The following is a 15,637-nucleotide window of genomic DNA, read 5'->3' as shown; positions in this document are numbered from 1 at the left end:
TTTTTTTGCCACATTTAATTTTTTTTTAATTTTTTTTTTTCTTAACGTTTTATTTTACTTTTGAGACAGAGAAAGACAGAGCATGAACGGGGGAGGGGCAGAGAGAGAGGGAGACACAGAATCGGAGGCAGGCTCCAGGCTCCGAGCTGTGAGCACAGAGCCCGACGAGGGGCTCGAACTCACGGACCGTGAGGTCATGACCTGAGCTGAAGTTGGACTCGTAATCGACTGAGCCACCCAGGCGCCCCTTGCCACATTTAATTTAATAATAAAAATGGAAGCAAACGTTACAAATTTCAAGCCAAGAGGAGCCTAGTGCATGAAGAGCACTGGGAGCTTCAACCAGACACCCACACATGGCTTGACCATGGACCCTGGGCTTCCTCACTGCATGGAGACCGTGTTCTAGGGCACGTGATCTGAGAAAACATCATCTATTATGAGCTGGCTTTGGATGTCAGGAAAGTCACCTTTGCCATGTTCTGTCCGTTGAAAGATTCTCAGCGGACCAGCCAGGCTCAAGGTGGAGTTGGGGAGGGAATAGTAAACTGTCTCTTGACAATAGAGAGGCAAGGTTCTGGAAAGCTGTATTGCTGTGGCCACACAAGCACTCTGCTCTACCTGGGCATAGCATGGAAAATACAAGGAAGTTCTGACCAGTCCCTCGAGTTTAAGGTTAACAGGCAGGACCTCTGCAGCTGTGCTCAGCTTGTATTAATGGCTCTGGTCCCACTTTAGCCTCTACAGACAACTAGGATTCCTCTGGAGAGAGAAGAATTTTTCACCAGCTTAGTAGAAATATGTAAATCTGCCCTTCATCGGCTGTCACTGCTCAGGTGGGGTCTTAACCTAGATTCCCAAGGTTCCAAGTGAGAGCATGAGAGTAGAGCCATAAACTCCTCAAATAACATGCATCTGAGGCCACACGCAGGACCAGGAGTTCAGGAGCAGAGTCGGCCGGGCCACCGAGTAGTGGTTTGTGCAGGAACCTTGTAGAGATTCTGTAACTTAGGGAAACAGCCAGTGTCAGGATGCCAGTCAGATCTTCTGTTAGTGGTCATAGAACCTTGAGCTCTTTGAATCTGATTATTTTTGCCTCTTTGTGTCCTTTTTTTTAATATGTAGAGATATTTATTTATTTATTACACATTTATTTGTTTATTCATTCATTCATTCATTCATTCATTCATTGCCTGAGCAGGGGAGGGACAGAGAGAGGGAGAGAGAGAATCCCAAGCAGCTCCAGGCTGACAGCAGGGCTCAGTCTCACGAACTGTGAGATCAAGACCTGAGCCAAAATCAAGAGTCATATGCTTAACTGACTGAGCCACCCAGGCGCCCCTCTTTGTGTCTTTTTAATCTGTAAAATTGTTCTATAAAATATTCATATGTATTCCTTCCATACTTTTCCATTATGGTTTGAACTAGCGTTCTTGGTAACGTTTTTCTTGCTTCTATTTTAGAGATACGGAAAATACAACAAAGTACAGAGAAGAAAATAAAAACCTTCTATAACACCACCCCTTGAAATAATAATTGTTAACATTTGCATGCTTTGTCTATTATGTATTGCCTCATCATTAAATATTTTGTGAATAGCTAAATGTGAATCAAATATACCAGAATTTATTTTAACCATCTCTTTTATTGTTCAGCATTTATTTCCTCTTTCCCATACTTCTCATGCAATTACCTTTGCATTACTGAAATACATTTTTCTTTAACATATATGATAACATTTTCCATACTTATTTAAAAGGCTTAATAAAAAATATTTAAATCTAAATAAAAGTTTTTTCCATTGTGATCTATTCTAGGAAACAGAATTATTGGGTTAGAGACAATGAACAATTCAAAGTGTTTGTTATATGTCTGAAATTGGTTTCCCAAATGCATACAATCACTATCAGTCTGTACATAATTTTAAAAGGCAAACAGGTGGGAGTTGCCTCTTTGTGGGGGGGTGTGGGGTGTCAAGCCAGGTTTTAAAGGAACTTAATTCAGCTTTGATTTATATTTATTTCAGCCTGAAGATGAGGATTTTTTAAAATTTTGTTAAATCTTTATTTTTGAGAGAGATGGAGTGTGAGCAGGGGAGAAGCAGAGAGAGAGGGAGACACAGAACCTGAAGCAGGCCCCAGGCTCTGAGCTGTCAGCACAGAGCCCGACGTGGGGCTCGAACTCATGAACCGCAAGACCATGACGGGAGCCAAAGTCGGACGCTCAACCGACCAGGTGGCCCTGAGCCTGAAGATGAGGATTAAGTCATTTGGCCGCATCTTATGTACTTTCTGTTCCTCGGGTCCATGTTCCGAGCCTATACTTTTCCCTCTCTTCAAGTGTATTTTCAGTCGTATATATTTTCCCCCAAAACACTGTGCTTTTCTGGGGCACCTGGATGGCGCAGTTGGTTAAGCATCCGACTTCAGCTCAGGCCATGATCTCCTGGTTGGTGAGCTCGAGCCCCGTGTCTGCTCTGTGCTGACAGCATGGAGCCTGCTTCACATTCCGTGTCTCCCTCTCCTTGCCCCTCCCTTGTTCACACTCTGTGTGTATGTCTCTCTCTCTGTCTCAAAAATAAAGATTAAAAACAAAAGCGCTCTGCTTTTCTCCGCATAGGACTTGTGGTTTCACCTCTGTCCATCGTTTTCCTCCAGATGCTCTTTTTCATCATGTCTCCTTTATTTCATGCATGACTGTGGCGTCGCTCAGTGCCCACGGCCTCTGTTTCCATGCAATTTGTCTGCCTTGTAATTCTGCATCTTTGAATGATAATGTTATTACTTTTAGGATCAGTAAAATATGGACGTATATGTGATTGTTACATATTTGCTGTCTTCCCGTCATCCCAGCTGTGGTCAATTATGGGCAGACCTTCGTGCACGCTTCACGTGCCTTTTTGTCTCATTGTGTCCATTTGTCCTTGAAAATTGTATGAGGTTGTCACTAGATTTTTTTCCCCTTCTGTATATACATTTACTTGCAGTATAAAGGACTTCTCCAATATTTGCAATAGTTATTTGTCGTTCCCCTTAGCCCTGTTCTATTCTAAGATAGTGGACCAATTGGGATATAAACTCAAAAGCATTGTGGAGTTAATATAATGAATATTAAATTACATATCTGGACTTAATGATTATTCATGGCCTCCAATTATAATATTACATAACTCAGGATCTCTAAGGCCTTTTTAACAGTAAATATCACCACACCTGGGCATTTTGTTGTTGTTGGGTATTAATTGTAGCTTTGGTCGTAACCCTGCAGTTTAATCTAAATATATATCTTAATTCTTTTCCTTGTGCAAAATTCTTTTTAGCATACTTTTTAAGACTTTCACTCTGGGTTGGGAAAATATTACTTTTACATTTGGTTAGATTTTAATTCTGAGTCTACTTTTTGCTGCTTATTTATCTATTTATTTATGTATTGTTATCAGTTTTTTTTTTTTTTTTTTTTACTGAAATATAATTGACATAGAACAGGGTGTAAGGTATGCAACATGTTGCCTTGGGATGTTTATGTATCATAATATGATTATCACCCTAGCTTTACCTAACGCTTCTATCACGTCACATAATTATCATTTCTTGGTTGTGGTGAGAATGTTTAACATCTAGTCTGTTAGCATTGTTGAAGTTTATAGTATAGTATTATTGACTGTAATCACTGTACCGTGCATTAGATCTTTAGGACTTATTCATCTTCTAGAGACACGTTTGCCCCTTCGAACAACATCTCCCACCCCCACCCTCCAGGCCCTGCTAACCACTATTCTACACTCTGTTTCTACTAAGTTGCCTTTTTGGATTCCACAAAGAAGTGATATCATGCAATATTTGTCTTTTTCTGTCTGGCCTCTCTCACTAAGCATAATGCTGCTTTTTTCCCTTTTCCCTTATTCTAAGATTTCCTATTTCCTCTCATTTTTTTTTTTTTTGACCTTGTTCATTCTTTTCTTTTAAAACTCTGTGGGCTTCTCTATGCCAGGTCATGTGCTTGAGGGTCTGGGATGAGTGGATAGCCCATGCCTGTGAGAACCTAACGCGGATCAGAATGGCAGGCGGAATGGTGTGCCAGAAGGCAACGGGGCCATCCAGTCGGCCAAAATGCGGCTGTGTGTAAGGGTATGAGGGGACACAACTGGGGTGGGCCTAGTGGCAGGTTGTGAGAGGGGAGAGTGTGGCCTCTGCTCTGTGGTGGTTTTGTGGTGGCAAGTGAGATAAAGAGGGCACTTCGGGGTTCATGTGTGGGGCAGAAGTTTGAAGGGGGAGCACTGGGATGGAAGGAGCTCCACGACTTGGATATTCATTCACAGAACCAATGGATACCTTGTGCCCGCCATGCGTCAGAAGCTCTGTACCCCACAGTGAGCAAGACACCATCCACCTTGCTCTTATGGGGCTTGTGCTCGGGTAAAAGAGAGAGCAAATTAGCACCCGTGGTCGTGGCAGCAGCAGCTGCATATACAACAAACACCTAAAGTCGCCCTAATTGGGCACCTGGGTGGCTCAGTCGGTTAAAGCATCCGTCTCTTGGTTTCAGCTCAGGTCATGATCTCACAGTTCATGAGTTTGAGCCCCCCATCGGGCTCTGCTCTGACAGTGCACAGCCTGCTCGGGACTCCCTGTCTTCCTCTCTCTCTGCCCCTCCCCTGCTGGCTCTCTAGCTCTCCCTCTCTCAAAATAAATAAATAAATGTTTAAACAAATAAAAAATCAAATAGAGTCTCCTTAACTGTCTAACTTTCAGGGATTGTGACTGGTGTGTAAACAAATACCCAGTGTTCTGTTAGATCCCTGTGCTCTTAAAGGAGTAGCTTCACAGGTCAACCTGGTTGTTCCTGTGACTCACCCCAGCCTCCCTTGGATTAGAATTCCTATTTTAATGTGAGTTTGCCTACGGATGCTGCTGGAAAACTCATGCTTCCCCTTTGATAATTCGACATGAGGAGTTGACATACTGGAAATAACCTTTGAAATGACCACAGAAGGGAGGTCACCTGTAGAGCTCGTCATTCGGTAGGTAACAAACTGAAATCGGCCCATGTCGTCTCAAGAATGACCTCTAGGGAAGTCAGAGGTTCTGGCATGGTTCTCCTGGGTTGCAAATCCAGGAGAGCTCTGTTGGGAGGTCTTTCCTCTGGGTACCACTGGGTACTACAGATGGGTTCATGGTTCCGAAAAAGTCTATAGCTTACGAGTGATCTTGCTCTTTTTCTCTGGCCAGGAATCTTGGGTCCTTTCTGCTGAACTTGGAGAAAAATGTGAAGCCATCGACAAGAAGCTCTTGCACTTGGAAGATCAGCTGCACGCGGCAATTCACAGTCATGATGAAGATCTCATTCATATCCTTTTCATCGTGCAGATTAAGCACCTGCTAGGTTCTTTTGTAAAAGCAAGTCTTAAAAAAAGACTCAGTGTTTCCATGCCCTAGCACATGGAAACAGGTACTGCTGTTATTTATAGCACGGCACACCTTAGATCTCGGAGATAATCCTGTGTGCGACATTTTCTCTCTAGCTTTTGGTAATTCAGCATTTTCGATGATTAAGCCTGACCGTTAAAAATTAACCATGAAGTTCAGACCTACACACAAGGCCAAAACAAAATGCAGTTTTCAGCAGGTGGGAAGCTGGGTTTGTGGGGCTCAGATGGTGGTGACGTGGACTGGCTCAGTTTTCTAGGGGCTCCTCTGTACCAAGAAACCCAAATCCATCTTTGGTTTTCTTTACCGTACAATCCTGCTCTGTAATGAGCAGTAGAGTGTCATAACTGACAGGACTTTGGATAATTCCCTTTCAATTTCTTCTTGCACGAGACTCCACATACTTGGTGCCCCATCCGCGGATGCCTTCACCAACACCAGTTGCCGCTGAGCAAGGTGGCAGGAGAACATTCTGAAGCATCGTTATGTGTCCGTATGGAGCCCTACATCCCGGGCTGATGGGTGGACGCCGTCAGTTCTGGTTAGTTATTTTGAGGGCAAATGGAAGGGTGAGTGGATGGATGAAGGGGTAAGAAGCCCCATCCTGTCAGTTTTCAATGATTCAATCAGAAGTGGGCATGTCTCTAGACAAAAACCCTTCTCCGTTCACTCATACTTTCTATTCAGTAGTGCGACTCTAATTACGTGTGTTTGCGGGAAATGTAGCTATAAAGTGGGAAATGTATTCTTCTCATTGCTGATTTACTTTTCAGAATTCCAGCTCTTTTTATACTTTATCTTGAGTGACTCTGTGTGTGTGTGTGTGTGTGTGTGTGTGTGTGTGTGTGTAAGTAGCTTTGAATGGTCAAGGACTAATCGTAATCACAAATATTCAGATCCACAGTTTAATGATGGAGTCAACGCTGTTTCCTTCTTCATTATAACCTTAAATCTTAGACCTAGGTTATTAAACTTAGCAGGAAATTTCTTCAGCTTAATCAGTGGTTACTTTCACGTTGCTCAAGGTAGATTTTTAAAAGCAGACATTATGTTCTTCATAACCTCCTGCCTCTTACAAAACTGGTGTTTAAGCCATTGTTAGAAAGTTGGCCAAAGAAACAGCAGAAGAATTTTTTGCATTTTTGCTTATTCCATGTTCATGGGTCACCTAAATTTGAGTACTTTAAGGGGACATGGGCTCCAGCAAATGGACAACTGAGTCTCTGTGCCTGGGAGCAAAGCACTGCAGAGAGCCAATGTGTATAGAGGGGTGCCTGGCCCCAGCCCGGCAGGTGGGAGCTTCCCCAGTGGGGCTTACAGTGATGTCAGGTAGCAATTCTGAGGGCAGCAGGCAGGGTCTGTGTTGATCTGGAGACTTAAATTTTCTAAAATTAATAGTCGAGTTTGTCTGTAGGGAATTAGGTTTTTCTCCCTAATAGGGTCAAGTGGCAGGGACGGAGGCTGGGAGGGTAAAGAGCTGTGTGTAAATAAGTCATCCTCCAGCCAATCCAAGATTCAGAGGCAGTAAGACCGTGGACAATTGATAAAGCCTTGTTATGAGTCAGCTTTCTCGTCTGCAACAGTGTGACACGTGCCCAGCAGGTTCATGAGGCTAGATTCAGGAAAAATCTTGAACTTGTTTGGACATGACAAGTGCTAGGTTTTCGGTAGAAAATGACATTCTACAAGTCCATTTGCCTCAACATTTTCAGCGTTTGTGTCAAAAGCCTCAGCCGCATCCCGTTTATATGTAAGACCTTTCAAGGTAGGCGTACTCCATTATTTCGTCATGATGCTTGAATGACTCCACTGGTCACCACACAGTGGCCTGTATGAAAAGTTATTTAAGTTTAATAAAACAGCCATAGACGCCTAGGGTTCATTATTCCTACTTGAAAGTTGAGAAAACCAAGGCTTAGCAATTCCGTGACTCATCCGGGGTCATTTCTAATGAGTGGCAAGCTCCATGGTCCTCGGTCCATTTAGGAGGTAGCTCAACCTCTAAGGAAGTGGTCAGGCCTGTTCTGTGGACACAGAGATAGTCTAAAGTTTTTAAGGTAAAGTAAAAGTATTTCATTGACGTTAGGGTTTTTGAGAATTTTGCCGATCCTTGCGGAGATAAGTGGAGACGTAGTGGGGAGCATGTCAACCCAGGGCTGGGAAACACTGTTTTAGGTACTGAAGACACTCCCCTCCCCACCCCTCAAAGCAAATCTGTACTACCATATGGATTTCAATCCAAACTTTCCTCTGAAGCCCAAACTTTGTTCTGTGTCACTGACTGAAAGCAAATACACAGAAGGTATCTTTGAACTCATACAACACAGCCCTTAGATTGGAGTGGGGTATGGCACCTTAAAATAGAAAGACATATTTACAAGGCTCTGCATAGGCTCCCTGCACAAACCAAAGCCCTTGTTTCAAATTAGACCTTATCTACAGGTTCAAAGAGGCTGCTGAATCCGCCAGCCAAACTCTGACTGGTTGGTGTTTCCTTTCTTGATCAAAGATACAAAGCTGAGTACAGTTGAAAGAAACAGCTTGCCATCAACAACACGGAAGAATTACACAGTGAGTGTAATGTTTTTGTTTGATTCCATTAAGCACTCTGCCAGAGCCTAGCGCGCAGATGATATGGCGCGAACGTGATTAACGTGCGTCCACAGTGAATGTCCACGTCCAGAAGATTCCAGCCCTGGATGCTACGAATGCTCTTTTGGCGTGTGGAGGGCACTGGGCTTCCACATAAGCCCATGCATGTGAGAAAGCATTGTTAGTAAGGTGTCAACAGAGGGCTGGACCACTCGTCGACAGTGGGGATGCGTTTCCAGACAGATCCCCTGGGCATCCTGACTGGATATTGGGGCTTTGGGCAGCCTACTGGGAGTGTCCTGCTTTTATGAAGAAGACATTGGATTGACAGCTCCCAGAAGGGAAAGAAAATAGACCCCGTGTCTTCATCATCCTGACGGACTCACTAAATTACACGTAGCATGACCAGACGGTGACACAGACCTGTGACTGCTACTGTACCGGCAAGTGTCTGAAAAAAGTCTCCACCATTAATTGCAAGAGCCGGCATCACGGAGGTGACTCATGCCTGGTGCCTGAGGAGAGGACAGGAGGCGTGACTCCCCTGCCAGTCAAGTCGGGATTTCCAAGAGCATTAGTCTGAGTCTCTAGTGCAATTTCACAGTCCTTTGGGGTCCTAATTAGCAGTTCTGTTTTGAAAACCATTTTGAACGGTTCCTCCATGCTCAGAATGCTTTAACTGAAAATTATCCAAGTGAGGTGGATTTTTTTAAGCAGATTTCTTCTTGTTTTTTTTTTTTTTTTTTTTTTTTTTTTCTCCTTCAACTTCTACAACACACTTCCAGAGGGGAAAGGAAGAGTGCCTCTCAGATTGGGACACTTTGGGCATATTTCAAAGCCCCCAGGGCAGTTCTGCCCCCCTCTGAATCACAGATGAGATGGGACCGGCTGCTTCTCTTTTGGTTCTATTTGCATCCATGTCCGGGAGACCATCATGGAATTCTGTTCTCTCTGCTTATTTGGAATGCATGGTGCCCAATCGATTCGTTTTGGTGGTGCCTGATGGCATGCAAATGCTCTAATACAGCCAGGCGCGTGCACAAACATCACATCCCCCTACGATCCCTTGTCTGGCTCAACTTTCCAATGTGGAGCTTAAACAAAAGTAACAGGAGTCTGGGGAGATTTGCTGTGCCTTCTTGGAAATGTTTTCCCCTGAAGAGCTAAAAGGCTGGAAGAGACACCATGAGGATCACAGAACTAACTCTACTTGGGAATCTTACGGATAAGAAAACAGACCTTAAGAGGTTGTCCCTGAAGGCATCGTGTGCGCTGGGCAGATGCGGATATGGTGGCCAGGATTTTTTTTTTCTTCCAGGGGCTTCCACCAAAGGGAGCCGGGTGGGGAGAGGAAGCCTAGGAGGCGGTGTGGACACCGGGCTGTCCTCCTGCTGGCTTGGCGCACTGCGAACTGGGCACTTGGTGGGCACCATGAAGAGTTTCTCCTGTAAGAGCATCAACCCCACTGAGGCAGGACACGTGTATGGGTGAGGCTTTCCTCTTAGCTCTTCAGCAACGGTGTTCCTTGCCTTCCTTTTTCCTGAAGGTAAATCCTCTCACTGTCAGCCACAGTGGCTGGGAAGGCATCACTGCTGATCCCGGAGAAACACTTTAGCAAATGAGAGGCTGTTTCAAAGGAATACTGTTGTCTCTTTTTGAATTGAACCAGACCAGATGAACTGACCTACTTTTGACCAAGCTACTAAAAGATTGCTTGGAAACCCAATTGACAGTCAAACCCTCAACGGTTATTAAACGTAAACAAAAAGCCTCTTTGAAAGAATTTGAGGGTCTTTGCAAATGGCTTCCCCAACTGGCAATATCGTCTTACCACTGTATTCCTGGATGACATCTGTGAAAGTTGACTTAACTGGCTTACTTCTTTGCTCATTGCAAACATATTTTGCCTTATTTTATTAGCAAGGGTATAAGAACTTAGACCCTTGCTTAATATGTGTATAGTCTATCCCAAAGTGGTAAAGAATGGTTTTGGGTTCCCAAGGTGTTTTTAAAGATGTTGGCATATTAATCCTTGTGCCATTATTGTAATTAATGTGCTACTTTTCTTAGATGCCACAGATATCTAGTGACATATCTGTTACAGGGGAAATTTCTATTTAGCTATATAGAGGTCTCAATGTCACAGGAGTCACAAGAATCATTCAGCTCTTTGAGACTTTCTCTTATACTTAGATGTAGTGAGCACCTCTATCATGTATACCTAAAATTCCTGTAATTTTTACAGGAGGTGTACTTTATTTGCTCAGCACTTGGATAAAAAGGAAGGCCAAATATGTCAGTGGGCTTCCACTTTGAGTTTATTGGACTGGCAATCAGACATTCGGACTCTAGATTCAATCACTTAGTAGCCTCAAGATCTTGGTTAGCTGTATCAAATGGAATACAATGAGAAAGTATGAAAATATTTTTTAAAACCTGCTTTTCAGTATAACCTCCAAGTACATGTGTGCAGGCTGGATCTCACCCCAAACCTCAGACTCATGTCCACTTCCTATTCGACCTCTCCCCTTGACTGACAAGTAGCATTTTCCAAAAATTCCTCCCCACCCTCAAAAAAGTCCAACACGTACTCAGTCTCCTCCTGGATAAATTATAAGTTCATTGCTTAGATAAAAAAAAAAATCTGGGAGTCATTCTCAATGCCTTTTCCTTCTTTCGCCGTCCACATCTGGTCCATCACCATATGCCGTTGGCTCTACCTTCCGAACATATGCAGGATCTGGTCACCTCTCACCTCCATGGCCACTACCCAGGTTCAGTATGTGACCTTTTCTTGCCTTTTATTGCAACCACCTCCTCTCATCTCCATGCTTCTGCCATTGCCCCCTTTAGCCTATTAGGGATGAAAGTGGCCAAAGCGATCAGCCACTGCCCTGCTCCAACCCTCCATGGCCCCCATCTCACAGTCTACATACCTGCCCATACGGGTTTAACCCATCTCACAGTCTACATACCTGCCCGTACGGGTTTACGGTCTGCTCCACGCACTAGCACTACACTCATCTGCTTCTTATATCCAGAACCTTTCTTAGTACACAGCAGGAGCTCAGGAGATGTTTGAACATTCGAATGAGTTAAGGAAAGAACAAGGATCTTTTTCTGTTTTATTTCCCCAACTGCTTAATGGCGGAACCTTTCAAGTGATTTCTTTTATAAACACATTGATTTAAATATAAAAGGATGTGTGTCCATTTGAAGATTACAGAAGTATGGGGGAGAAAGGCTACATATTCCTCCCAGGACCAATACCTGGAAGCTTACCACTGTGTCCTTCTAAGGCACCTTTCTAGGTAGAAATCACTTCTGTCTAGAGTTTTTTGGTTTTTTGGTTGTTTTTTTTTTTTTTTTGTAAAATGAGGATAATTTCATATAAATTGTTCTGTAACTTGCTCCCCACCCCACCCCCCACTCCACATTTTATCCTGGATTCTCTTCCATTTTAGTGCATTCAAAATGTTTTGGAACTTATATTTAATAAGGCATCACACAGCCAGGTTGGTTAGAAGGAGGTATTTTATAAATAAGAACATGATTCATTTTTAGTTTTTTTTTTTTTTTTTTAGTTCCAGTATAGTTAACATACAGTGCTATATTAGTACAACATAGTGATTCAACACTTCCATACCTCACCCGGTGCTCATCACAACAGGTGCACTCCTTCATCCCCATCACCTATTTCCCCCCTCCCCCCACCCACCTCCCCTCTGGTGACCATCAGTTTGTTCTCTATAGTTAAGAGTCTGTTTTGGGGGTTTGTTTTGTTTCTTAAATTCCACATATGAATGACATCATATGCTATTTGTCTTTCGCTGACTGACTTATTTCACTTAGCATAATACTCTAGATCCATCCATGTTGTTGCAAATGTCAGAATTCCATTCTTTGTTATGGCTGAGTCATATTCCATTATACCATTATACACACACACACACACACACACACACACACCACTTTTTCTTTATCCATTCATCTATCGGTAGACACTTGGGCTGCTTCCATAATTTGGCTCTTGTACATAATGCTGCAATGAACATAGGGATGCATACATATTTTCAAATTAGTGTTTTTGTATTCTTTAGTAAATACCTAATAGTGGAATTACTGGATCACATGGTAATTCTATTTTTAATTTTTTTGAGGAACCTCCATACCGTTTTCCACAGTGGCTGCACCAGTTTGCATTCCCACCAACAGTGCGTGAAGGTTCCTTTTTTCTCCACGTCCTCGCCAACACTTGTTGTAATAAAAACATGATTTTAATCATTCTGATGATCATTACTCCATAGGCTCACTAAATGAGGCATCCAGGATCTCGATATCCAGTCCTGCTTTGACAGAGCCTGAGGTATTTGCTGTATCTGCTACATTAGTGCATAAACCTTAAGTCTAATAGTGCCTCACAAAAGGCACGATACGCTCACAAGAAAAAAGAATATTTCTTTTAACTCTAGCCTTGTGAGGAAGGTATGAGACTATGTGTTTTATTTTTATTTTTTATTTTTATTTTATTTTTTGAAGATCGAATGGTGAATTTATTTCATTACGAAGATCATGAACTATTTAATAAGCTGCTTATTAAATAGTTCATGAATCGAGCAGCATCCCTTCTAGAAGGTAGAGGAGAGATTCCCTAGCATATGCAGTTTCTGAGTGAGACAGTGAAAACATCAAGTGATTTGCCAGCTTTCTGTTGCTGGTGATCATTTGCTCCAACCTCTATCCTCTGGCTTCTCTGTGTCAGTGCAGCTTGTCGTGTGAAGGGCTGATGTGCTAGTTTAATTCTGTTACTTAGCCTTCTTCCTTTGTGGCTTCTCCCTCGGTCTCTTTTAAGAAACCTTTCAGTGTGTTCTGCGAGGGCTTAGAAATTGTACAAGTTCTTTAAGAAGCATCTCATTTTGGGTCGGTTCTCTCAAAAACTTGTGTCATCTTTTAGCCTATTACCAATAGGGGCGTGTAGTTGTAGAAATTGTACAAGTTCTTTAAAAAGCATCTCATTTTGGGTCGGTTCTCTCAAAAACCTGTGTCATCTTTTAGCCTATTACCAATAGGGGCGTGTAGTCCCAGGCTGAGTATCAAAGGTAATTACATCTCAGGAATTTGTCAGGATTCATACACTGCTTAAGCTCTGTGCTTACTCTTTATAAATGTGACATAATTTTGTGATTAAATTGCAGCTTGGTAGTTAGTCTGGGACCACTTATGCTTTTACTCGTACAAAGTCATGTATGTTTTCACTAAAGATTAGCAGAGCTGTCCAGAGAAATGGAGGAAAATGAAGCCTTTTCAAAAAGAAAAAAAAATACATATAAATATTGGATTCTTTCTTTCCTTGCACCCGCTTATCCCCACCCTCATTCCCCTCAAGCTCAAGTGCAAGGAGTGAACCATCATAGTCAATGAATGTAAATTACACGAAAGATGAAGTCTGGAGGGGAGCTTCAGGAAGAAAAGCTGCCGGAAGCTTCTCAGGGTGGTTCAGCATTTTTGCTTAGGACAAGTTCATTTGCATAACTCCCAGGATCCTCCGGAGTTCTTTATTTAAAAAAGAAAGAGAAAGCTTTCTACAGTCATAACCTGGGGGGCTCTTTTTCTCTTGACATTGCACTGACATTGTACTTAAATAAAACAACATTGTAGCCTTGACAGGCTGTGAATGGTTAAGATCTCTATAATCTACTTTTCCCAAAGCTTTCTGTTTTCTTCATATCTGGTCTGGTAATGTTTGAGTCGTCTGACCTCATGCGATGACTTAACAGTATTGAAGTGATGTTTAACTGACATATTTCCATATCCCCCTTCATTCCTCTTGGATGAAGTTAAATTAATTTGCTTATGAATCGAAAAGGATGTCATCTGTCTCTCATCCCGTTCATCTTTGAGTTGTTCTGACTCCAGGTACAAGAGGAAACAGGGACCTGACCATGGAGAGAAAAACCACCATTTGTTAAACGTAGTCCCAGGAAAGGGCTCATTTCTTAAGAGAATGACAGCCTTGTTTATTATTTGCTAAGTTCTCTGCGATGGTTTTCTCTATGGGAGAAGCAACTTTACAGGTCAGGAAACTAACAACCCAACAGTTGATGGAAAACCCAACCAGCCCACCCAGAAAAGGCAAGCTCCCTGCATTCTGTCAAATCTTGAGTGGGCTGAACGGCTATTTCACAAGTAGCTGGGGGTTATAAATGACAGGCGACGGCACAGTGGAATCGACAGGGGCTTAGAAACCATTGTTTCACGATAAAACTGAGGTTCCAAGTGATTTGCACAAGGTGACTTACGGCCCACATAAGTCCAGACCCACGGTGGCCCCCAAATCCTAGATTTCTTGAGGAAGCTCTCGTTTCCAGCCTTCTGCCCTTTCGGCTGTCTGAGCACCGGGAAGAGTTGCCCCGCCCCAGCCTGGGCCTTAGCAGGAGTCAGTCAGGCTGACCCAACATCTTGGAGCATCCCAGTTGGCCATCTGTTTCGGTCTAAGAGCTGAGTCTCCCTTTTCCGTTTTGAAACCTTCCTTGAGAGAGTTAATAACCTCAGGCCTCATAGAGATTGCAATCGCTCTTGCACGAAGTGTAAAATGTGTATTAATATTTAATTCCTACAATTTGGGAGAACTCGACACCGCAATTAGATGGCAGTGCCCATCTGCTTCCGGCAGGCACACGTGCTGTTATGAGATCCCTGGGAGGCTGCAGAGGGCCGCCCGTCACCTTCGCGTGTGTTCCTTAACAACGTTCGCACAGTCTCTCAAGAGGGAGCTCCAGATGGTGAAGGAAACTCTGCAGGCCATGATCCTGCAGCTCCAGCCAGCAAAGGAGGCGGGAGAAAGAGAGGCCTCAGCTTCCTGTGTGACAGCTGGTGTCCGGGAAGCTCAGCTCTGAAGCAGGACAGCGTGGGGGGCGGAGGGGGAGTGGCCACGCCATCAATATAGATGCGTGGGAGGCCTCGCTCACCTCCCCTGCATGACCCATGTGCCTGAATCCACTGTGGAGATAGGGCCTGGAGGGCTCCCTGCAGGGAGGTGGTCCCTGTTGGCTCTCCTGGGGCCGAGATCCTGGAGACCGCATATGGGAATACAGGAGGGGACCGATCTGAATTTCCTTCCGAATGTCAGCCAGAGGCACCTGCCCCGTGTCCCTACCGCGAGTCTTCTGCGCAAGACTTGAGCGTCTTCTCGTCTCAGCCCCCATTAGACAGAAGTCGGGGGTGAATCCTGCTAGGAAAATGTCCCTTTCCCTGTGCCGTCTTGCTTTCTGCTGCAATTAAAATATCTCCTGATTTAAGAACCCGTTACAAGGAAACTAAACGTAAGTCTCTCTCTCGCCACACCTGTTATACTTTCCTACAGGCACATGATATAAGAAGGCTAATTAACCCCAGAATCTGGAATTAACAGCTTTTCCCCTTCTCCTGTGAGTCACTAAAATCTCAGAAGAATTAATATGAAGAATTCCAAAAGAGATTCCTTTATTTTTTTTTCAACGTTTATTTATTTTTTTGGGGACAGAGAGAGACAGAGCATGAACGGGGGAGGGGCAGAGAGAGAGGGAGACACAGAATCGGAAACAGGCTCCAGGCTCCGAGCCATCAGCCCAGAGCCCGAC

The 15,637-nt window shown here is 43.6% G+C and overlaps 1 protein-coding gene across 1 annotated transcript in view; it reads left to right on the top strand.

The window, feature by feature from the left end:
* Positions 1–15,026, top strand: part of DISC1 (DISC1 scaffold protein) — a 307,604-nt gene extending 292,578 nt beyond the window's left edge. Inside the window, exons 11-12 of the mRNA XM_047088671.1 lie at positions 5,229–5,346; positions 14,775–15,026. Of these exons, the coding sequence (XP_046944627.1) occupies positions 5,229–5,346; positions 14,775–14,914 (258 nt within the window). The 3' untranslated portion in view covers positions 14,915–15,026. The remainder of the gene's footprint in view (positions 1–5,228; positions 5,347–14,774) is intronic.
* Positions 15,027–15,637: the final 611 nt, after the last annotated feature.

Source organism: Lynx rufus, unplaced genomic scaffold, assembly GCF_022079265.1.
Source record: "Lynx rufus isolate CCGP_SWC_20201006 ecotype Redwood Valley unplaced genomic scaffold, mLynRuf1.p SCAF_25, whole genome shotgun sequence".
NCBI lineage: Eukaryota > Metazoa > Chordata > Mammalia > Carnivora > Felidae > Lynx > Lynx rufus.
Note: the sequence above shows the minus strand (reverse complement) of the source record. Positions and strands in the feature narration are given on the sequence as shown.